At 38.5% G+C, this 23,222-nt stretch overlaps 1 protein-coding gene and 1 long non-coding RNA gene across 3 annotated transcripts in view; one reads left to right on the forward strand and one right to left on the reverse strand.

The window, feature by feature from the left end:
* Positions 1 to 11,403: 11,403 nt before the first annotated feature.
* On the reverse strand, positions 11,404 to 16,882 carry LOC138027978 (uncharacterized). The gene is made up of 3 exons (XR_011127554.1): positions 16,412 to 16,882; positions 12,232 to 12,288; positions 11,404 to 11,910 (listed from the first exon to the last, which is right to left on the reverse strand). It is a non-coding gene; the product is annotated as an uncharacterized lncRNA (long non-coding RNA).
* Positions 16,883 to 18,050: 1,168 nt separating this feature from the next.
* LOC138027020 (Golgi-associated plant pathogenesis-related protein 1-like) overlaps positions 18,051 to 23,222 on the forward strand; it is a 6,208-nt gene continuing 1,036 nt past the window's right edge. The window contains exons 1-4 of one of the 2 annotated variants that reach the window (XM_068874508.1): positions 18,079 to 18,129; positions 19,430 to 19,540; positions 20,216 to 20,303; positions 21,206 to 21,461. In XM_068874508.1, the coding sequence (XP_068730609.1) occupies positions 20,249 to 20,303; positions 21,206 to 21,461 (311 nt within the window). In that variant the 5' untranslated portion in view covers positions 18,079 to 18,129; positions 19,430 to 19,540; positions 20,216 to 20,248. Of the gene's footprint in view, positions 18,130 to 19,429; positions 19,541 to 20,215; positions 20,304 to 21,205; positions 21,462 to 23,222 lie in introns of both variants that reach the window. The other variant, XM_068874509.1, reaches the window with a different exon arrangement.

The following is a 23,222-nucleotide window of genomic DNA, read 5'->3' on the forward strand; positions in this document are numbered from 1 at the left end:
GCCTTCCGACGGTTGAACAATAAAAAGCGGCCATTTTTGAAAAATTTCCCTTGGTCACCCCGTTGCTGTTTTGCCAAAAATGGACATTTTCGTGACCCCTTTTGCGGAAAAATGTGATTTTTGTTGTTTTCCGCCGCTAATAGGTCGTTTTTCATGCGGTTTTTTGCATAGCGCAAATCTAGGATAGTTTAGCTTTCAATCCATACTAATTAGGCCATCAGGCGACTTGTATTTGCTAGTTTATAGCCTTCCGAAGTTGAACCATAAAATCGGCCATTTTTGAAAAATTTCCCTTGGTCCCCATCTTTGCTGTTTTGCCAAAAATGGCCATTTTCGACACTTTTGCGAAAATTGTTATTTCTCCGCTAATAGGTCTTTTTTCATGCGGTTTTTTGCATAGCGCAAATCTAGGATAGTTTAGCTTTCAATCCATACTAATTAGGCCATCAGGCGACTTGTATTTGCTAGTTTATAGCCTTCCGAAGTTGAACCATAAAATCGGCCATTTTTGAAAAATTTCCCTTGGTCCCCCCTTTGCTGTTTTGCCAAAAATGGCCATTTTCGACACTTTTGCGAAAATTGTTATTTCTCCGCTAATAGGTCTTTTTTCATGCGGTTTTTTGCATAGCGCAAATCTAGGATAGTTTAGCTTTCAATCCATACTAATTAGGCCATCAGGCGACTTGTATTTGCTAGTTTATAGCCTTCCGAAGTTGAACCATAAAATCGGCCATTTTTGAAAAATTTCCCTTGGTCCCCCCTTTGCTGTTTTGCCAAAAATGGCCATTTTCGACACTTTTGCGAAAATTGTTATTTCTCCGCTAATAGGTCTTTTTTCATGCGGTTTTTTGCATAGCGCAAATCTAGGATAGTTTAGCTTTCAATCCATACTAATTAGGCCATCAGGCGACTTGTATTTGCTAGTTTATAGCCTTCCGAAGTTGAACCATAAAATCGGCCATTTTTGAAAAATTTCCCTTGGTCCCCCCTTTGCTGTTTTGCCAAAAATGGCCATTTTCGACACTTTTGCGAAAATTGTTATTTCTCCGCTAATAGGTCTTTTTTCATGCGGTTTTTTGCATAGCGCAAATCTAGGATAGTTTAGCTTTCAATCCATACTAATTAGGCCATCAGGCGACTTGTATTTGCTAGTTTATAGCCTTCCGAAGTTGAACCATAAAATCGGCCATTTTTGAAAAATTTCCCTTGGTCCCCCCTTTGCTGTTTTGCCAAAAATGGCCATTTTCGACACTTTTGCGAAAATTGTTATTTCTCCGCTAATAGGTCTTTTTTCATGCGGTTTTTTGCATAGCGCAAATCTAGGATAGTTTAGCTTTCAATCCATACTAATTAGGCCATCAGGCGACTTGTATTTGCTAGTTTATAGCCTTCCGAAGTTGAACCATAAAATCGGCCATTTTTGAAAAATTTCCCTTGGTCCCCCCTTTGCTGTTTTGCCAAAAATGGCCATTTTCGACACTTTTGCGAAAAATGTTATTTCTCCGCTAATAGGTCTTTTTTCATGCGGTTTTTTGCATAGCGCAAATCTAGGATAGTTTAGCTTTCAATCCATACTAATTAGGCCATCAGGCGACTTGTATTTGCTAGTTTATAGCCTTCCGAAGTTGAACCATAAAATCGGCCATTTTTGAAAAATTTCCCTTGGTCCCCCCTTTGCTGTTTTGCCAAAAATGGCCATTTTCGACACTTTTGCGAAAATTGTTATTTCTCCGCTAATAGGTCTTTTTTCATGCGGTTTTTTGCATAGCGCAAATCTAGGATAGTTTAGCTTTCAATCCATACTAATTAGGCCATCAGGCGACTTGTATTTGCTAGTTTATAGCCTTCCGAAGTTGAACCATAAAATCGGCCATTTTTGAAAAATTTCCCTTGGTCCCCCCTTTGCTGTTTTGCCAAAAATGGCCATTTTCGACACTTTTGCGAAAATTGTTATTTCTCCGCTAATAGGTCTTTTTTCATGCGGTTTTTTGCATAGCGCAAATCTAGGATAGTTTAGCTTTCAATCCATACTAATTAGGCCATCAGGCGACTTGTATTTGCTAGTTTATAGCCTTCCGAAGTTGAACCATAAAATCGGCCATTTTTGAAAAATTTCCCTTGGTCCCCCCTTTGCTGTTTTGCCAAAAATGGCCATTTTCGACACTTTTGCGAAAATTGTTATTTCTCCGCTAATAGGTCTTTTTTCATGCGGTTTTTTGCATAGCGCAAATCTAGGATAGTTTAGCTTTCAATCCATACTAATTAGGCCATCAGGCGACTTGTATTTGCTAGTTTATAGCCTTCCGAAGTTGAACCATAAAATCGGCCATTTTTGAAAAATTTCCCTTGGTCCCCCCTTTGCTGTTTTGCCAAAAATGGCCATTTTCGACACTTTTGCGAAAATTGTTATTTCTCCGCTAATAGGTCTTTTTTCATGCGCTTTTTGCATAGCGCAAATCTAGGATAGTTTAGCTTTCAATCCATACTAATTAGGCCATCAGGCGACTTGTATTTGCTAGTTTATAGCCTTCCGAAGTTGAACCATAAAATCGGCCATTTTTGAAAAATTTCCCTTGGTCCCCCCTTTGCTGTTTTGCCAAAAATGGCCATTTTCGACACTTTTGCGAAAATTGTTATTTCTCCGCTAATAGGTCTTTTTTCATGCGGTTTTTTGCATAGCGCAAATCTAGGATAGTTTAGCTTTCAATCCATACTAATTAGGCCATCAGGCGACTTGTATTTGCTAGTTTATAGCCTTCCGAAGTTGAACCATAAAATCGGCCATTTTTGAAAAATTTCCCTTGGTCCCCCCTTTGCTGTTTTGCCAAAAATGGCCATTTTCGACACTTTTGCGAAAAATGTTATTTCTCCGCTAATAGGTCTTTTTTCATGCGGTTTTTTGCATAGCGCAAATCTAGGATAGTTTAGCTTTCAATCCATACTAATTAGGCCATCAGGCGACTTGTATTTGCTAGTTTATAGCCTTCCGAAGTTGAACCATAAAATCGGCCATTTTTGAAAAATTTCCCTTGGTCCCCCCTTTGCTGTTTTGCCAAAAATGGCCATTTTCGACACTTTTGCGAAAAATGTTATTTCTCCGCTAATAGGTCTTTTTTCATGCGGTTTTTGCATAGCGCAAATCTAGGATAGTTTAGCTTTCAATCCATACTAATTAGGCCATCAGGCGACTTGTATTTGCTAGTTTATAGCCTTCCGAAGTTGAACCATAAAATCGGCCATTTTTGAAAATTTCCCTTGGTCCCCCCTTTGCTGTTTTGCCAAAAATGGCCATTTTCGACACTTTTGCGAAAAATGTTATTTCTCCGCTAATAGGTCTTTTTTCATGCGGTTTTTTGCATAGCGCAAATCTAGGATAGTTTAGCTTTCAATCCATACTAATTAGGCCATCAGGCGACTTGTATTTGCTAGTTTATAGCCTTCCGAAGTTGAACCATAAAATCGGCCATTTTTGAAAAATTTCCCTTGGTCCCCCCTTTGCTGTTTTGCCAAAAATGGCCATTTTCGACACTTTTGCGAAAAATGTTATTTCTCCGCTAATAGGTCTTTTTTCATGCGGTTTTTTGCATAGCGCAAATCTAGGATAGTTTAGCTTTCAATCCATACTAATTAGGCCATCAGGCGACTTGTATTTGCTAGTTTTTTAGCCTTCCGAAGTTGAACCAAAAAATCGGCCATTTTTGAAAATTTTCCCTTGGTCCCCCCTTTGCTGTTTTGCCAAAAATGGCCATTTTCGACACTTTTGCGAAAAATGTTATTTCTCCGCTAATAGGTCTTTTTTCATGCGGTTTTTTGCAGAGCGCAAATCTAGGATAGTTTAGCTTTCAATCCATACTAATTAGGCCATCAGGCGACTTGTATTTGCTAGTTTATAGCCTTCCGAAGTTGAACCATAAAATCGGCCATTTTTGAAAAATTTCCCTTGGTCCCCCCTTTGCTGTTTTGCCAAAAATGGCCATTTTCGACACTTTTGCGAAAAATGTTATTTCTCCGCTAATAGGTCTTTTTTCATGCGGTTTTTTGCATAGCGCAAATCTAGGATAGTTTAGCTTTCAATCCATACTAATTAGGCCATCAGGCGACTTGTATTTGCTAGTTTATAGCCTTCCGAAGTTGAACCATAAAATCGGCCATTTTTGAAAAATTTCCCTTGGTCCCCCCTTTGCTGTTTTGCCAAAAATGGCCATTTTCGACACTTTTGCGAAAATTGTTATTTCTCCGCTAATAGGTCTTTTTTCATGCGGTTTTTTGCATAGCGCAAATCTAGGATAGTTTAGCTTTCAATCCATACTAATTAGGCCATCAGGCGACTTGTATTTGCTAGTTTATAGCCTTCCGAAGTTGAACCATAAAATCGGCCATTTTTGAAAAATTTCCCTTGGTCCCCCCTTTGCTGTTTTGCCAAAAATGGCCATTTTCGACACTTTTGCGAAAATTGTTATTTCTCCGCTAATAGGTCTTTTTTCATGCGGTTTTTTGCATAGCGCAAATCTAGGATAGTTTAGCTTTCAATCCATACTAATTAGGCCATCAGGCGACTTGTATTTGCTAGTTTATAGCCTTCCGAAGTTGAACCATAAAATCGGCCATTTTTGAAAAATTTCCCTTGGTCCCCCCTTTGCTGTTTTGCCAAAAATGGCCATTTTCGACACTTTTGCGAAAATTGTTATTTCTCCGCTAATAGGTCTTTTTTCATGCGGTTTTTTGCATAGCGCAAATCTAGGATAGTTTAGCTTTCAATCCATACTAATTAGGCCATCAGGCGACTTGTATTTGCTAGTTTATAGCCTTCCGAAGTTGAACCATAAAATCGGCCATTTTTGAAAAATTTCCCTTGGTCCCCCCTTTGCTGTTTTGCCAAAAATGGCCATTTTCGACACTTTTGCGAAAATTGTTATTTCTCCGCTAATAGGTCTTTTTTCATGCGGTTTTTTGCATAGCGCAAATCTAGGATAGTTTAGCTTTCAATCCATACTAATTAGGCCATCAGGCGACTTGTATTTGCTAGTTTATAGCCTTCCGAAGTTGAACCATAAAATCGGCCATTTTTGAAAAATTTCCCTTGGTCCCCCCTTTGCTGTTTTGCCAAAAATGGCCATTTTCGACACTTTTGCGAAAAATGTTATTTCTCCGCTAATAGGTCTTTTTTCATGCGGTTTTTTGCATAGCGCAAATCTAGGATAGTTTAGCTTTCAATCCATACTAATTAGGCCATCAGGCGACTTGTATTTGCTAGTTTATAGCCTTCCGAAGTTGAACCATAAAATCGGCCATTTTTGAAAAATTTCCCTTGGTCCCCCCTTTGCTGTTTTGCCAAAAATGGCCATTTTCGACACTTTTGCGAAAATTGTTATTTCTCCGCTAATAGGTCTTTTTTCATGCGGTTTTTTGCATAGCGCAAATCTAGGATAGTTTAGCTTTCAATCCATACTAATTAGGCCATCAGGCGACTTGTATTTGCTAGTTTATAGCCTTCCGAAGTTGAACCATAAAATCGGCCATTTTTGAAAAATTTCCCTTGGTCCCCCCTTTGCTGTTTTGCCAAAAATGGCCATTTTCGACACTTTTGCGAAAATTGTTATTTCTCCGCTAATAGGTCTTTTTTCATGCGGTTTTTTGCATAGCGCAAATCTAGGATAGTTTAGCTTTCAATCCATACTAATTAGGCCATCAGGCGACTTGTATTTGCTAGTTTATAGCCTTCCGAAGTTGAACCATAAAATCGGCCATTTTTGAAAAATTTCCCTTGGTCCCCCCTTTGCTGTTTGCCAAAAATGGCCATTTTCGACACTTTTGCGAAAAATGTTATTTCTCCTCTTATTGTTCTTTTTTCATGCGGGTTTTTGCATAGCGCAAATCTAGGATAGTTTAGCTTTCAATCCATACTAATTAGGCCATCAGGCGACTTGTATTTGCTAGTTTATAGCCTTCCGAAGTTGAACCATAAAATCGGCCATTTTTGAAAAATTTCCCTTGGTCCCCCCTTTGCTGTTTTGCCAAAAATGGCCATTTTCGACACTTTTGCGAAAAATGTTATTTCTCCGCTAATAGGTCTTTTTTCATGCGGTTTTTTGCATAGCGCAAATCTAGGATAGTTTAGCTTTCAATCCATACTAATTAGGCCATCAGGCGACTTGTATTTGCTAGTTTATAGCCTTCCGAAGTTGACCCATAAAATCGGCCATTTTTGAAAAATTTCCCTTGGTCCCCCCTTTGCTGTTTTGCCAAAAATGGCCATTTTCGACACTTTTGCGAAAAATGTTATTTCTCCGCTAATAGGTCTTTTTTCATGCGGTTTTTTGCATAGCGCAAATCTAGGATAGTTTAGCTTTCAATCCATACTAATTAGGCCATCAGGCGACTTGTATTTGCTAGTTTATAGCCTTCCGAAGTTGAACCATAAAATCGGCCATTTTTGAAAAATTTCCCTTGGTCCCCCCTTTTTGTTTTGCCAAAAATGGCCATTTTCGACACTTTTGCGAAAAATGTTATTTCTCCGCTAATAGGTCTTTTTTCATGCGGTTTTTTGCATAGCGCAAATCTAGGATAGTTTAGCTTTCAATCCATACTAATTAGGCCATCAGGCGACTTGTATTTGCTAGTTTATAGCCTTCCGAAGTTGAACCATAAAATCGGCCATTTTTGAAAAATTTCCCTTGGTCCCCCCTTTGCTGTTTTGCCAAAAATGGCCATTTTCGACACTTTTGCGAAAAATGTTATTTCTCCGCTAATAGGTCTTTTTTCATGCGGTTTTTTGCATAGCGCAAATCTAGGATAGTTTAGCTTTCAATCCATACTAATTAGGCCATCAGGCGACTTGTATTTGCTAGTTTATAGCCTTCCGAAGTTGAACCATAAAATCGGCCATTTTTGAAAAATTTCCCTTGGTCCCCCCTTTGCTGTTTTGCCAAAAATGGCCATTTTCGACACTTTTGCGAAAATTGTTATTTCTCCGCTAATAGGTCTTTTTTCATGCGGTTTTTTGCATAGCGCAAATCTAGGATAGTTTAGCTTTCAATCCATACTAATTAGGCCATCAGGCGACTTGTATTTGCTAGTTTATAGCCTTCCGAAGTTGAACCATAAAATCGGCCATTTTTGAAAAATTTCCCTTGGTCCCCCCTTTGCTGTTTTGCCAAAAATGGCCATTTTCGACACTTTTGCGAAAATTGTTATTTCTCCGCTAATAGGTCTTTTTTCATGCGGTTTTTTGCATAGCGCAAATCTAGGATAGTTTAGCTTTCAATCCATACTAATTAGGCCATCAGGCGACTTGTATTTGCTAGTTTATAGCCTTCCGAAGTTGAACCATAAAATCGGCCATTTTTGAAAAATTTCCCTTGGTCCCCCCTTTGCTGTTTTGCCAAAAATGGCCATTTTCGACACTTTTGCGAAAATTGTTATTTCTCCGCTAATAGGTCTTTTTTCATGCGGTTTTTTGCATAGCGCAAATCTAGGATAGTTTAGCTTTCAATCCATACTAATTAGGCCATCAGGCGACTTGTATTTGCTAGTTTATAGCCTTCCGAAGTTGAACCATAAAATCGGCCATTTTTGAAAAATTTCCCTTGGTCCCCCCTTTGCTGTTTTGCCAAAAATGGCCATTTTCGACACTTTTGCGAAAATTGTTATTTCTCCGCTAATAGGTCTTTTTTCATGCGGTTTTTTGCATAGCGCAAATCTAGGATAGTTTAGCTTTCAATCCATACTAATTAGGCCATCAGGCGACTTGTATTTGCTAGTTTATAGCCTTCCGAAGTTGAACCATAAAATCGGCCATTTTTGAAAAATTTCCCTTGGTCCCCCCTTTGCTGTTTTGCCAAAAATGGCCATTTTCGACACTTTTGCGAAAATTGTTATTTCTCCGCTAATAGGTCTTTTTTCATGCGGGTTTTGCATAGCGCAAATCTAGGATAGTTTAGCTTTCAATCCATACTAATTAGGCCATCAGGCGACTTGTATTTGCTAGTTTATAGCCTTCCGAAGTTGAACCATAAAATCGGCCATTTTTGAAAAATTTCCCTTGGTCCCCCCTTTGCTGTTTTGCCAAAAATGGCCATTTTCGACACTTTTGCGAAAATTGTTATTTCTCCGCTAATAGGTCTTTTTTCATGCGGTTTTTTGCATAGCGCAAATCTAGGATAGTTTAGCTTTCAATCCATACTAATTAGGCCATCAGGCGACTTGTATTTGCTAGTTTATAGCCTTCCGAAGTTGAACCATAAAATCGGCCATTTTTGAAAAATTTCCCTTGGTCCCCCCTTTGCTGTTTTGCCAAAAATGGCCATTTTCGACACTTTTGCGAAAAATGTTATTTCTCCGCTAATAGGTCTTTTTTCATGCGGTTTTTTGCATAGCGCAAATCTAGGATAGTTTAGCTTTCAATCCATACTAATTAGGCCATCAGGCGACTTGTATTTGCTAGTTTATAGCCTTCCGAAGTTGAACCATAAAATCGGCCATTTTTGAAAAATTTCCCTTGGTCCCCCCTTTGCTGTTTTGCCAAAAATGGCCATTTTCGACACTTTTGCGAAAATTGTTATTTCTCCGCTAATAGGTCTTTTTTCATGCGGTTTTTTGCATAGCGCAAATCTAGGATAGTTTAGCTTTCAATCCATACTAATTAGGCCATCAGGCGACTTGTATTTGCTAGTTTATAGCCTTCCGAAGTTGAACCATAAAATCGGCCATTTTTGAAAAATTTCCCTTGGTCCCCCCTTTGCTGTTTTGCCAAAAATGGCCATTTTCGACACTTTTGCGAAAATTGTTATTTCTCCGCTAATAGGTCTTTTTTCATGCGGTTTTTTGCATAGCGCAAATCTAGGATAGTTTAGCTTTCAATCCATACTAATTAGGCCATCAGGCGACTTGTATTTGCTAGTTTATAGCCTTCCGAAGTTGAACCATAAAATCGGCCATTTTTGAAAAATTTCCCTTGGTCCCCCCTTTGCTGTTTTGCCAAAAATGGCCATTTTCGACACTTTTGCGAAAATTGTTATTTCTCCGCTAATAGGTCTTTTTTCATGCGGTTTTTTGCATAGCGCAAATCTAGGATAGTTTAGCTTTCAATCCATACTAATTAGGCCATCAGGCGACTTGTATTTGCTAGTTTATAGCCTTCCGAAGTTGAACCATAAAATCGGCCATTTTTGAAAAATTTCCCTTGGTCCCCCCTTTGCTGTTTTGCCAAAAATGGCCATTTTCGACACTTTTGCGAAAATTGTTATTTCTCCGCTAATAGGTCTTTTTTCATGCGGTTTTTTGCATAGCGCAAATCTAGGATAGTTTAGCTTTCAATCCATACTAATTAGGCCATCAGGCGACTTGTATTTGCTAGTTTATAGCCTTCCGAAGTTGAACCATAAAATCGGCCATTTTTGAAAAATTTCCCTTGGTCCCCCCTTTGCTGTTTTGCCAAAAATGGCCATTTTCGACACTTTTGCGAAAATTGTTATTTCTCCGCTAATAGGTCTTTTTTCATGCGGTTTTTTGCATAGCGCAAATCTAGGATAGTTTAGCTTTCAATCCATACTAATTAGGCCATCAGGCGACTTGTATTTGCTAGTTTATAGCCTTCCGAAGTTGAACCATAAAATCGGCCATTTTTGAAAAATTTCCCTTGGTCCCCCCTTTGCTGTTTTGCCAAAAATGGCCATTTTCGACACTTTTGCGAAAATTGTTATTTCTCCGCTAATAGGTCTTTTTTCATGCGGTTTTTTGCATAGCGCAAATCTAGGATAGTTTAGCTTTCAATCCATACTAATTAGGCCATCAGGCGACTTGTATTTGCTAGTTTATAGCCTTCCGAAGTTGAACCATAAAATCGGCCATTTTTGAAAAATTTCCCTTGGTCCCCCCTTTGCTGTTTTGCCAAAAATGGCCATTTTCGACACTTTTGCGAAAATTGTTATTTCTCCGCTAATAGGTCTTTTTTCATGCGGTTTTTTGCATAGCGCAAATCTAGGATAGTTTAGCTTTCAATCCATACTAATTAGGCCATCAGGCGACTTGTATTTGCTAGTTTATAGCCTTCCGAAGTTGAACCATAAAATCGGCCATTTTTGAAAAATTTCCCTTGGTCCCCCCTTTGCTGTTTTGCCAAAAATGGCCATTTTCGACACTTTTGCGAAAATTGTTATTTCTCCGCTAATAGGTCTTTTTTCATGCGGTTTTTTGCATAGCGCAAATCTAGGATAGTTTAGCTTTCAATCCATACTAATTAGGCCATCAGGCGACTTGTATTTGCTAGTTTATAGCCTTCCGAAGTTGAACCATAAAATCGGCCATTTTTGAAAAATTTCCCTTGGTCCCCCCTTTGCTGTTTTGCCAAAAATGGCCATTTTCGACACTTTTGCGAAAATTGTTATTTCTCCGCTAATAGGTCTTTTTTCATGCGGTTTTTTGCATAGCGCAAATCTAGGATAGTTTAGCTTTCAATCCATACTAATTAGGCCATCAGGCGACTTGTATTTGCTAGTTTATAGCCTTCCGAAGTTGAACCATAAAATCGGCCATTTTTGAAAAATTTCCCTTGGTCCCCCCTTTGCTGTTTTGCCAAAAATGGCCATTTTCGACACTTTTGCGAAAATTGTTATTTCTCCGCTAATAGGTCTTTTTTCATGCGGTTTTTTGCATAGCGCAAATCTAGGATAGTTTAGCTTTCAATCCATACTAATTAGGCCATCAGGCGACTTGTATTTGCTAGTTTATAGCCTTCCGAAGTTGAACCATAAAATCGGCCATTTTTGAAAAATTTCCCTTGGTCCCCCCTTTGCTGTTTTGCCAAAAATGGCCATTTTCGACACTTTTGCGAAAATTGTTATTTCTCCGCTAATAGGTCTTTTTTCATGCGGTTTTTTGCATAGCGCAAATCTAGGATAGTTTAGCTTTCAATCCATACTAATTAGGCCATCAGGCGACTTGTATTTGCTAGTTTATAGCCTTCCGAAGTTGAACCATAAAATCGGCCATTTTTGAAAAATTTCCCTTTGTCCCCCTTTGCTGTTTTGCCAAAAATGGCCATTTTCGACACTTTTGCGAAAATTGTTATTTCTCCGCTAATAGGTCTTTTTTCATGCGGTTTTTTGCATAGCGCAAATCTAGGATAGTTTAGCTGTTTTGGGAAAATGTACTGAGAACCGTGTCTGCTCATTTTCTATAAGAATTGAAGTGTTGGTGCAAGGGATTGTGGGTAATTCTAGATTAACGTGAGCGTAAGTTCGTTACGGGTATTTTATGGGAAGTATTTTTTATAAGTGTTGAGCCGTCAAGTCCTGTTAATGAAAAACTTAGCTGACTGCATTACTTTTGAAGGAAAACTTACTTAACCGTCATTAATAGGACTTGGAATATCTTCAGAACGGTAAGAGAGATGACCTCATCTTTTAACGCTCAGGGCTCAGGGTGGTTCTCCACGAACCACGGTTTGCGTACCTGATAGTGTGAAATCATCTCTCGCCCTTGTTTTCTTTCAAAGGCTTTCCTCTACCCACCATTCCAGCTTTATAATGCCAGAATGGGAGCTTCTGAAGCGGCATGGAGCACTTATAAAATACGTGTGGAATATTCTTGACGTACGAGTTATATCAAATGTCTAATTGTCAATATCAGTTTCAGTGTCCCCAATTAGTGCTCCAGCGCTAGAATGACAAGACACTTTAATAAATGAAGTTTCTTTTCGTTCGTTTTTCTTTTATCTGAAAATTGTCGAAGCACTTCTCAATGACAAGTGCCGCTTCTTAAGCTTATCCGACCCTATCCATCCAGACAGCCATAGAAGCTGTTGTGGCCTGCCCGTTTTCCAATAAGCTCAATGACGTTCCTCCTCTTTTTACCAGCCTCTCCACCCTCTAAATAAATGACTTGTCCCACTCTTTCCACAGCATCTTCTTTCTGCAAAGGAAAGGCAGAAGAAACAATCAGGTTGTTAAATCATGGCAAGTTCTGTGAAGTGGAGGTGGCTAGTGGCGGATATTTAACACCAAAACTGAGGTGAATAGTTGTTTTAGTATATACATTGTACTAAAACAGTGAGATAATATAGCACAAAAAAGATAGTTTTAACTGATTTATTTTCTGCAAAGATTACAACATTTTTAGCTGCAAATTCCACGCGAATTGCTCGGAGGTGAATAGCAAAGGATATCTGGAGTTTGAGTTGCCAATCAGCGCAAAAATTGTTAATAAGCTCAATCATGTTCTTCCTCTTTTTACCAGCCTCTCCACCCTCTAAATAAATTGCTTGTCCCCTCTTTCCACACTGTCTTCTTTCTGCAAAGGAAAGGTGGAAGAAACAGGTTGTTAAATTATCGCAACTTCTGTGAAGTCAATTGAAAACTGTTCATGATGTCTCAAATATGCCTTTATGGACCTAAAACAAAACTCACAAGAATTTAATTTAGGACTGTAAAGGGTTTAAAATTGGTGGTTAGCCTCGTGGGGTACCTCTGTCCTATTGTTGATTCCACCATCTATGTTTTCATACTTAATCAGTAAATAAATAAATTTCAATTCAACACCACGATTTCTTAGCATTAAGCACAACTGGTTTTCTGCGAAAATATGTGGTGAAAGTCCATTTAATACAACTTCTCCGTTTGCCAATACTGGAACCTGACGTAAACTTCCTTCTAAGATATTAATCATTTCAAATGCATTTTGAAGGGCCTTCCAAAATAGTTTAGTTCAATCAATAATTCCAAAACGACAACAAAGAAGGTGTACAAAGTAATTACAGTTTGAGGCATACCACTGCACTTAACTGTAAGTAAGTTGCAAAATTTGAACCTTCAAATTGCTCAGAGTAAAGTGCCAATCAAAACCGGTAATTAGTCTACCGTAAAGTCTGATATTTTCGTACGGGCAGACAGCGACCCGACTATCGTCCCTGTAACATCCTAACAGCTACAATACAGAGTGCTGCTCAACTGACTGGTTATCCTGTATTCAACAAAGGTGACTGTACATGCCATGCACCTGTGCAATGACCAGTTAGATGATAAGGGAATTGGTTCATCACACTTTGCATATTTTGAAGACAAACTTTGCTGTGATTTGTGATGCCTTCATGAGTGGGTGGTACATTCCAATCTGTGATGATCAGATTATGTACTCATGTATTGTCCATTTTTGCTGGGTCAGGTTTCAACAACAGATGCAGTTATCACCAGGCTGTGATCATTAGCAGAGTCCATGCACATTGACACTGTGTCACTAGTAGCAGTCGCTTGTAATATCACAGCAAACTGGTAAAATGCTCAAATTTTGTTGTTTTTAAAACCATGCAAACCCATCTTTCAATAAATTTGCAGGAATGGCAATTAATTGAGTTTGTGAAACTCTTGCCTTCCACAAATGTGCTGGGTTTGATTCCCATATGGTCAACATTAGCCCGGTGCTTTTTAATTAGAATTCTCTACAGATATGTACAAAGGTAGTGTAATGTTCTTGCTATTAACATGACTGTGTTCTTAACACTTAGTGCAATGCCAAAACGCATTTAAGAACAGCCAAGATGTTTTTGCTCTCATTCAATAAAGCTTATTTATATTCTTATGGTTGGACTGGAGCGAACATGCAATGAAGTCTCATGCAGAGGAAATAATTTACATGTACATCTGAAAAGTTCTATCACTTCAGCCTCTCCTTCGTGCTCGTTTTTCAGTGCAACAGTGAGAATATGAATGTGGCCAATTCTGAGATGACCACATAATGTTGGCAATTTTTACTGTGAGCATTCAAGGACAGCTTTAATTATGACCAAGGTACCCTATTTTGAAGAATTACATATTATTAAACGTTCTATGTGACTATAGCAGCAGCAAGTTCCGATATTACAGAAGACTTGAGTAATATGCTTGCAAAACTGTTATCTGTTCTAAGAATGAAAGTGGTTTTAACTACAAAGCAATAAGGTATACATTTATTATACACTACAGTGGGGAGAGCTGTTGACTGGCTCAAAGAGTATTTCTTTCCATAATTGGTTCAGATATTGATGTACACACACTTTGCATGTTTTGCAGATAAACGTTGCTGTGATTTTTGATGCCTTTATGAGTGGGTGGTACGTTCCAGTCTGTGATGATCAGATTATGTACTGTATTGTCCATTTTTGCTGGGTGGTTTCAACGACAGATGCAGTTATCACCAGGCTGTGATCATTAGCAGAGTCCATGCACATTGACACTGTGTCACTAGTAGCAGTCGCTTGTAATATCACAGCAAACTGGTAAAATGCTCAAATTTTGTTGTTTTTAAAACCAACCCCATCTTTCAATAAAATTTGCAGGAACAGCAGAATTTGTGAAACTCTTGCCTGTCATCAATGTGCTGGGTTTGGTTCCCATATTGTCAACATTAGCCCAGTGCTTTTTAATCAGGGAAAATGACATTCCTTTTTTACACTCCACTGCAAAGCAACACCTCCTTGGCTTGGGAATGTCAAGACCATTGTATGTTAGCAGGCATTTTAATATTGTTTAGTAGCATTGCAAATGAAACTAGATCTAAGTGACCCCAGCTTGAACACAGACGGTCCTCTGACACCAGCCATGAACTCTCAGACAGCGACCCGGTTATGGTTCCTGTAACATCTTATCAGTCACGATACAGTAAGCTGCTGAACTGTATTCAGCCTGTGTTCAACAAAGTTGACAACTGTACCTGTGTGCAATGACCCATTAGATTGTATTGGGCATGACCTGGGATTGGTTGATCATCACGGCTATGTGGGTCTCGGGAAACGCGAGTGTGGAACAAGCACCAAGTGGAGTGCACGAAACTCTCCACCCAGCTTGGGGTCCCATTAGTGGCATCTTTTGGCCATCCTTCCTTATTCAATATTTGTTTTAGGAAACAGGTGGCATGAAGAGAGGTGTTGCTTTCCCACTGACTTTAATGTGCAACTTCAACTGCAAACTCTGTGCATCAGATGTCTATTTGATAGCTCCAAGAACAAGCCACTGGAACATTACTCACCAAATGCTCTCCTAGCTTTGGCAGTTTTTCCTCAGTTTATGTCATATTATAAGGGGCCAACTGTCACTGAGCCATGACTTATCTGTTGACTTATCTATTGCTCTCCTTGTTGCATTGATCCAACAGTTAATTTGATTTTGTTCATTTTGACTAGGCTTTTGCGCTCCTCAGACTGGTCAAAATATTCTCTAAATATATTTTTAGTGAAAAGAACTACAAATTTGGCATAGAGTTACAGGCAAGTCTAGTTTAGCTTTATTTTTAATAACATGGGAATGGACTTGGTGCATAAATGCGAAATAAAGATAAAACTGTCTTTGTTTGTTTCTATGCAAAATGCTGTGATTCCTTCCTCCTTCTTTGAACACATGCGAGTGGGCAGACAGTAAAGTGAACTGGAGAAGTTTTGGTCCAATTCTGGGGTCATCGAATAACAGATCACTCTGGAGTAGCTAAAGTTCAGTATACTTAAGGGGCAATTACACCATCAATGTTTTTATCACGTGTTTGGACGCTGGGGAAGACTGTGCTTCGCTTACCCTAAGGAATCAGTATAATATTGAGCTGTTTTCTTGTGTTTTCTATGCCCTTGATGGAGTGGATATCATGGTCTCCACTCAGCCATTAAGGATTTTTTTAGAAATTTTTATTTATAAATACCACCAGATTAAAGGGACCTATATTTTTGTTCAGTTTACTGAACCAAACAAGGTGCATATTCAAAAATGAAAGATTACAGTTACAGAACATTACACCTTTTTACCCCAAGGAGTACACATGGTTTTCCTGGGGCTATATTTGATCAGTAATTGTCCACTTCTAATCACATTTCACGGTTATATGGAAAACTACAGTGTTTTTTCTCACTGTTTTCTTAATGGACCATTGTAACTGAAGAGATTTTGAGTTTCTGTTTTTTTCTGGATTCCATTCCATTCCATGCCATTCCGTTCCATTCCCTACTTTTCCATACGCCCACCTTGGAAGATGTTACTGGCATAGGTCGGCATAGGTCGATGATCTTATCGGTTTTATTTTGAATAAGAAATTAAAATCAGGAGCCGACAAAAACATTGATGTTTGGAACCAAAAACCCCTTGTGATGGAAGGGAGGCATTTTACGCAATAAATATGTTGAAACTCCATGGATAGAAATTCAAGTCTTCCGTGATATCCGTGTGTACAGTATGTGTTGGCTTTTTTAACTTCCTTTGAAGGCAAACATTGGTACTTAGTTACTCCGTGAACTGGATGGTAAAAATATCTGATGATGATGATCTGTATTTTGAAGACGAAGATGTGAAGTTTCTGCTGCGTAAATCATTGAATATTGTACGGCACTAAGAACCTATTAAGAATTAACTCCGTGTACTTTTTCATGCATTCTAACAAGCATAAATAAGGCTTCACTCACCATTTTATCAATTAGAAGTCCATACTGACAAACCATTGAAAACCATGAGGATTCCGAAGTGTTTTCGCTTTTAGACATTGCCTTAGTCTCGTCTCGCTTATTGTAGCGCTTTGCTGAACCAGCTCAAGTCGACTGACAAACAACCACTGGTGTACTCAATGCAACTTTCTCCGTCATTTTTCATTGAATCCATTTAGATTAAGCTTGAAACATGCCACTCCAAGAGTTGACTTCAGAAATCGTCTGGAATTCTTGACAAAGTTCAGGAAGAAGCTTGGCACATGACTTTTAAAGATTTGAAATCAAGTTTCATAGGAAATGGCATCTCTTTCACAGCAAAAGCAAGTACGGCAGATGTTCGTTGAAAAATTTGAAATATCCTCACGTTGAATTGTGCTTGTGTGAAAGGGCAAGGTTACGTTAGAATAAATTAGTTTTTTTTTTGTTTTCATTGTCATTCTAAAAGCCTGTTTCGCGCCTTTATGCATCACTCCATAGTGAATACGTAGTTAAAAAACACAACAAGTTCCTTTGTCTTATGGTTTTGTTCGCTTTGTCGGCCTCTAATTATGCATAGACCGCACAGCCAATCAAAAGTTTCGATTAATTTCGCCCGATGTGAAGGAATTCGGTAAACGTGAGGCTTTGGAATCCGGAATTCAGCGCATGCAATCCGGAATCGATTGTGCGCAATCTAGAATCTGTAGATTTCGATGCACATATTTAAGAAACATTTAAAAACCTAGCTGTTTACTCAGGCTTATAAATAGTCAATAATAATCATCTATTTTTTGTTAATTATTTTATGTAATTTTTTAACTACGTAATGTAAACAGCGCATATGAACATTTTATGGAATATGCGCCATACAAATCTAATTGAATCCAGGATCCATTTCGGCAGAACCAGTGTGTTTGGAATTCGGTTTCCACGACTTGGCATTCGCGATGCTGGGATATAGAATCCGAGGATCACCTTGGATTCTTTTACATAGGGCGAATCAATTTATTCAAAACTATGTTCATGCTTAAGTTAACATGAAGCGCGATGTCACTTCCCGGTTTTTTCCCTTTTGTAGTTTCCATAGTTTCACAACCAGTCCATCTATACGAACTTTCTAAAACTGCGATCCCTTTATTCTGAAAGGCTGCATGAGCTTTAAACTTGTTTCCGCAAGAAAAGAAATAGCGAAGTGATACTACAGTCTCGTCATTGAAATGGTCACGCATCCTTTTGAACATACAAGGACAGAAATAAGGAATGTTTATGTTTTCAAGAATGCACTCCAGAATCGATTGAAACAGTGCTTTCACTTCGAAAATGTTTGTGAAACTCTCTAGGCTAGCCCAAAGCCGGCGAGACGTTTTGCCGAAATATCGGATTTATCGGAAATGTCAGTTTCCTTTGGGTAGACGCTGTAGCGCAGTCGGCTTTAATTTGGGCAAAAATTTCCTGATGGAGAAGACCAGTTCACCGTGGTAAAAAACGACCTTTCCTAGCTGTACACCATAAAGTTTCGAGACTCCATACCTCGCAACCAATTCTTGGGGTTCACTCACATGATCAACAGGTGCTTTTCAACGAAAACAAAAGAAAGGGTCTGCATAACAATACAGTTCAATTCCCGTAGGATTGGATCGGGACTCCAATATGGCCGCCGTTTCATTGTTTGGGGACTCATGGCGGCAATGACTTCATGCGAAAACCAAGAATTCTTGGTAGGCAGTTACAGTCGTCTATTTTTTCACGTTGCCACGGTGAAGTGTAGTGTTTTGTAGTATGGAAAGAAATGTGTATTTTGAAGTGCTGGTTATACATGAAAGATTGAAGTGATCCTTTAAGCAGTTCTCTCATTAACTGACCTAAAGAAACGGGATTCGACCCATGACATCTGGGATGCCGGGGTAAAGCACCACCAAATGAGCTATGAAGCTACACAGTTCGGCGCAGGGTCAATTTGCTGAGCTCACGTGCTCCCGTGAAAGGACTAAATTAAGGAAAGAAACGTGTATTTGTATTTTTTAGTTCGTTAGTTTTGGACTGTGGGACTGTCTATCAAGGGCTGTGTAGTGCTATGGAATGGGTGTTTAATTAGGGCTATGTGTATGTCTTAATCAATTCTATTCAGTGGCAAGTCAACTATAGCCTCCTTGGTTCATTTGGATTCATTGAAATTACAACCGCTCAAAACGTCGCTGTATCTTTTTAAATTTACAAACAATTACAAATTCAGTTACCACCCGCAAAAACGTATTTCTTTTAATTAACAACCAACCAAGAGTACTGTTGCAACCAACAACAAATTTTCATTAACAAAACCCGAAATTAGGTGAATATAAACGGCTTTAGGCCTGCGAATGGAGTGAATTAAAATGCACCTTAACTTGATTTAAAAATAATATCCTTTGCTATTCACCTGCGAGCAACTCGCTCGCGATTTATAGCGCTCGAGGCGCGATAAATATTCATCAACAGCCCAGAGCCGTAGCCAGAATGAGGCGAACCGAGGCACTTGCCTCAGTCATTTTTTCGTGGTTCTTTAAAATAAAGGGTGATTCCAGTGTTGTCTTTAAAATCTACTCGTCATAAACACCTAGAATCCCTACGTAGAGAATTTAACCATTGACATATATAATTGCCTCACTCATAATTTTTTTCTGACTATGGCCCTGCAGCCACCGCGACATTGTGGTGAATAGTTGTTGAAAGTTCAGTTATAAACTAAACCGTCAAAAATTGTCTTTCAGCTATGTTGAATGCCTAAATGAAGCCTCTATTATCTTGACTGAGCAAAGGAAAGAATCACTATGAATGAGTGCCGTTAAAGATTTCTCCCTCTCAAACATAATCTACTTTTTTTTACAGTATTCAAAAAAAGCCGCGGCTTTGATTTATTGTTACAAGTTGAACTCTATTGTATTCGTTGGTAAATTACAAGCAATGTTTAATTAAAAGAAACGTGACTCAAGAACCGTAAAAAGAAACATTTCATTTTACATTGTTAAAAAAATTTCACAGGTGGGATAGTCCAGCTAATAAAATCACTGAACAATATCGCTTTCGTTTGCTTTGGCGAAGCTTACAGTTCTCTTCGGGACGAAGGTTTCCCCATTGTTAGTATACATAAAGGTAATTCGATTTTTGTTCTGCATTTCGTTTTTTTTTTAAAGTATTAAATCACATAACACTGTTTTAATTTGTTTATCTTGTCGAGAAAAACTGTCAGTACATAATGCTGAACGGATTAGCTAAATTTTCTACTATAATAAGCTGGTGGCGTGCATAGCCGAGGAAATATTACATCCGTTAGTTTATTTTAGCAATTAAACTTGAAGTTCTTCATTCTTTCCTATTACTTTGTTTGACAAGTTGTTGTCAGTTGTTGTTATTGTTGGTCGCGTATGGATAATCACAGAGCTCGTGGATCAAGGAGTGTACTCAAAACTTGCCTTTTATTTTCCTTTATTTTCAAGAATCATCAACTCAGTGCGTTAATTGGGGGCAAGCTCAGTTATAGTATCTAACTACTTAACTTTTCGAAATCCAAGTTTAGGGTTCAACTTGACGCTGGACTGAAACGACTTAAAAGTGATCATCTTAATTAATTCTAAGTTATTTAGTATCAAGTTGACTTCAGCGATACCAAGTTAAGGAGAAAACAAATAAAAACCAGGGCAAAGAGTGCAGTGTAACTGATTGACTTTCGTATTCTCCTTCGCAAAACTTTCCCCATTAACATGAATTTGTACACTGGATTATTTACTGTAAATCTTTACTCTAATGTATCCCATTTTTGCCTTTCAGTAACTTTTCTGACCGAACTCCACGGACGAGAAAATGGGACTTTTTAAAGTAGCTATCTTTATGGCGGTTTTCTATCTTGCCATGGCAGGTAAGAAGAAAATTTGTTGTCGAAATAGAAACCTGCCCGGCAGACTTTTCCATGACCTTTGCATGCAGGATGAGTTTTTTAAGCGCAACTTGTTCATATGACTCAGTGGGACAGTTGACGAATCGGACCAGGTCAAGCATATCCCCTGGGTATTATTATTATTATTATTATTATATTTTTTTTTAGTGTTTCATAACTTTGCGGGATATTCATTTCCTAGGCGAAGCATTTTTTAATTATCTTTTAATGGTCTTCACACATCAGTTTATTTCTCTATTGTTCTAATTCATAGCAGGTACCGACAAAACGCTTGGACTTTTTCACAGTTCTGGGGCATGGTCCATGGCTGGCTTTTTAACAACAGATAACTTGCTTTTTCGTCGTTGCTCGCAGTGATATAATCTTGAACTTGTAACGTTAAGACTTGGTGATACTTACCAAGGAAGTCAAACAACCAAATTGACTAGGACGATCTTGAGGTTTTATTCCTTTTCGTAGTTCTCTGTATTTTTCCCGCTTATGGTATTATTATTGTTAATGTTATTGTAATTGTTATTGTTATTGCTATTGCTATTGCTATTGCTATTGCTATTGTTATTGTTATAGTTATTGTTATTGTTATTGTTATTGTTATTGTTATTGTTATTGTTATTGTTATTGTTATTGTTATTGTTATTGTTATTGTTATTGTTATTGTTATTGTTATTGTTATTATTATGCATTTAAATGGTCGCTTATAAAAACTTTCGTGCGATTCAAATTAGCGCCAATCGAGCTTCTCTATATGTCGAGCGCGGGTTGGCGGTTGTCTCTGCCTCACTCATTACGAAATATCGTAACGAAAAATCCTACCTAAATTTATTTCAAAATAATGAGAATGACAGATGTCATTCAAATTTCAGATTACCAGCAGGATGCCCTGAAACAGCACAATGCGATGAGACGCATTCACAATGCTCGTTCCCTGAAACTGAACAAACAACTTAGTGATGACGCTAACAGATATGCACAGGAATTAGTCAATAAATACTTAAGATCTCACACTCTTAAACATTCTCCGAAGCGTTCGCGCCCTGGTGTGGGGGAGAATTTATCTTTGGGATGTACGACCGCGCGTGGAGTTGAGGGAAGGACTGTTACATCGGCGATAAAGGAATGGTAAGAAAAATTATTTACTGAACAAATCATGATCCGCCACGTAAGAAGAGTGATAGCAGTGTCATTGCTTCTTGTGTTGAGCAAATTAATAGATATACCTGCCCATTACTCGCTTAGATTTGGTAGTCAGCATCGTCTTCTTCCCACAAGGACTGATAGATTCAGCAAATTGTAACAATCAAGTTTAAGCCTGGATAAATTTTATTGTTGGTGTATTGTATTGGTGTATAGCGCACTCAACCTGTAATTCAGTTGCCAAGACTGAAATAAGTTTGAATAAACTATTTATTTATTTATTTAGTGCGGTTTTCGAAAGTAATTAGCGAATTACTTTGGTCTTGCATTACTTAACTCAGTGATTGGTTCAAAGTTCTCGCGCTACTTTTTCAACCAATCAGTAGTGAAACCAAAACCAATCGTGGCTTGCGCGTGCACATTTTCCTTCGCTTTGTGTCGGCTACGTGTAATTACTTCGAGTTTTGATTGGTTTACCGGATTGTCCCCGTCCTTTTTTGATTGGCCAAAGTAATAACTTTGGTTTTGGTTTTACCACATTCATTTGAAAACCGCTCTACTTATTTTATTTGATTGATGATGGACTTTATGTAAGTGTCAACTGTCACGGTGTTTAGCGCTGGGTAACCAAATAGGGACACTGCCGCAGAAATCAAATCAACGAAAATCAAAACGTAGGCTTCTTTCTGAAAAGAGAGGAAAATCGGAGTACTTGGAGAAAAACTTCTCGGAGCAGAGTAGAGAACCAACGAACTCAACCCCCTTATTACACCGAGTCAGGAAATCGAACCGGGCCTGGCCACATCGGTGGGAGGCCAGTGCTCTCATCACTGTTATACACTATTCTACCTCTTAAAAGGCAGCTGAATCAAGGTAATGGAGAAATCTTTGAGAAGGTTAAATTAAATGCCAACAAGCTCTCTAATTAGCAGGAATCTTTTATAGTTCAGTGGTATATCATCGGAATTAGGAATCGTAAGACCTGTCCAGGAAAAGTGTAAATTCTGACTACACTCACATAAGACTTCGATGTGAAGAGGTTTATTCGGGGTACGTCAGTCAGTCTGCTGTAACGTAAAATTATTATCTCCTTAACAAACCAGGCGTTTCGTAACAAGGAAGATATCGTTGACGTCACCCATTGCCATTAAGGTCCCAACCAGAGCCTCATTGGCTGTCGAAACAAATGATCTTTTGTTCCTGTGGTTGGCACATTTGAATAAAAAAAGTAATGTTTGTAAACAGATTTCTTCCCTATACTGTGAAACCTTACCATCAGCATGCGAGCAGGGTCTCTATCCAGTCCCTTGGAGAACCTGCTTGCAGGCTACCTTACCATCGGCACTAAATCTATGCAATCCTGCCTGGCCATACTACGAAAATCTACCCTTTAGTAGTGGCCAAAGATATGTGGCCCCTAGCAAAGGGTACTCTTACTTAACAATATAGGGCAAAATATAGCAACAGTACAAAGTCTTACTACTCTTCCAAATACAGTAAACTAAACATAAGCAAAAGGTACTTAGCACTAAGACTTGGAGACACAGAATAACAAGAATCTTTCGGCAAACCCTGAATAGTTTCAATAGTTCTAATCTATCCCATAAATCAAAAAGGCCGCTATCATATCGTGCTCAACTTGTGAGCTCGTTCCCACTCGACCGTCAGAAATTAACACTTCTCCTGCGTAGAAATCAGCGCTGTAACTGTAACCTTACGATTACTAATTTTCGATGATATAGCACT

This window comes from Montipora capricornis, chromosome 12 (genome assembly GCF_036669925.1).
Source record: "Montipora capricornis isolate CH-2021 chromosome 12, ASM3666992v2, whole genome shotgun sequence".
Classification (NCBI taxonomy): domain Eukaryota; kingdom Metazoa; phylum Cnidaria; class Anthozoa; order Scleractinia; family Acroporidae; genus Montipora; species Montipora capricornis.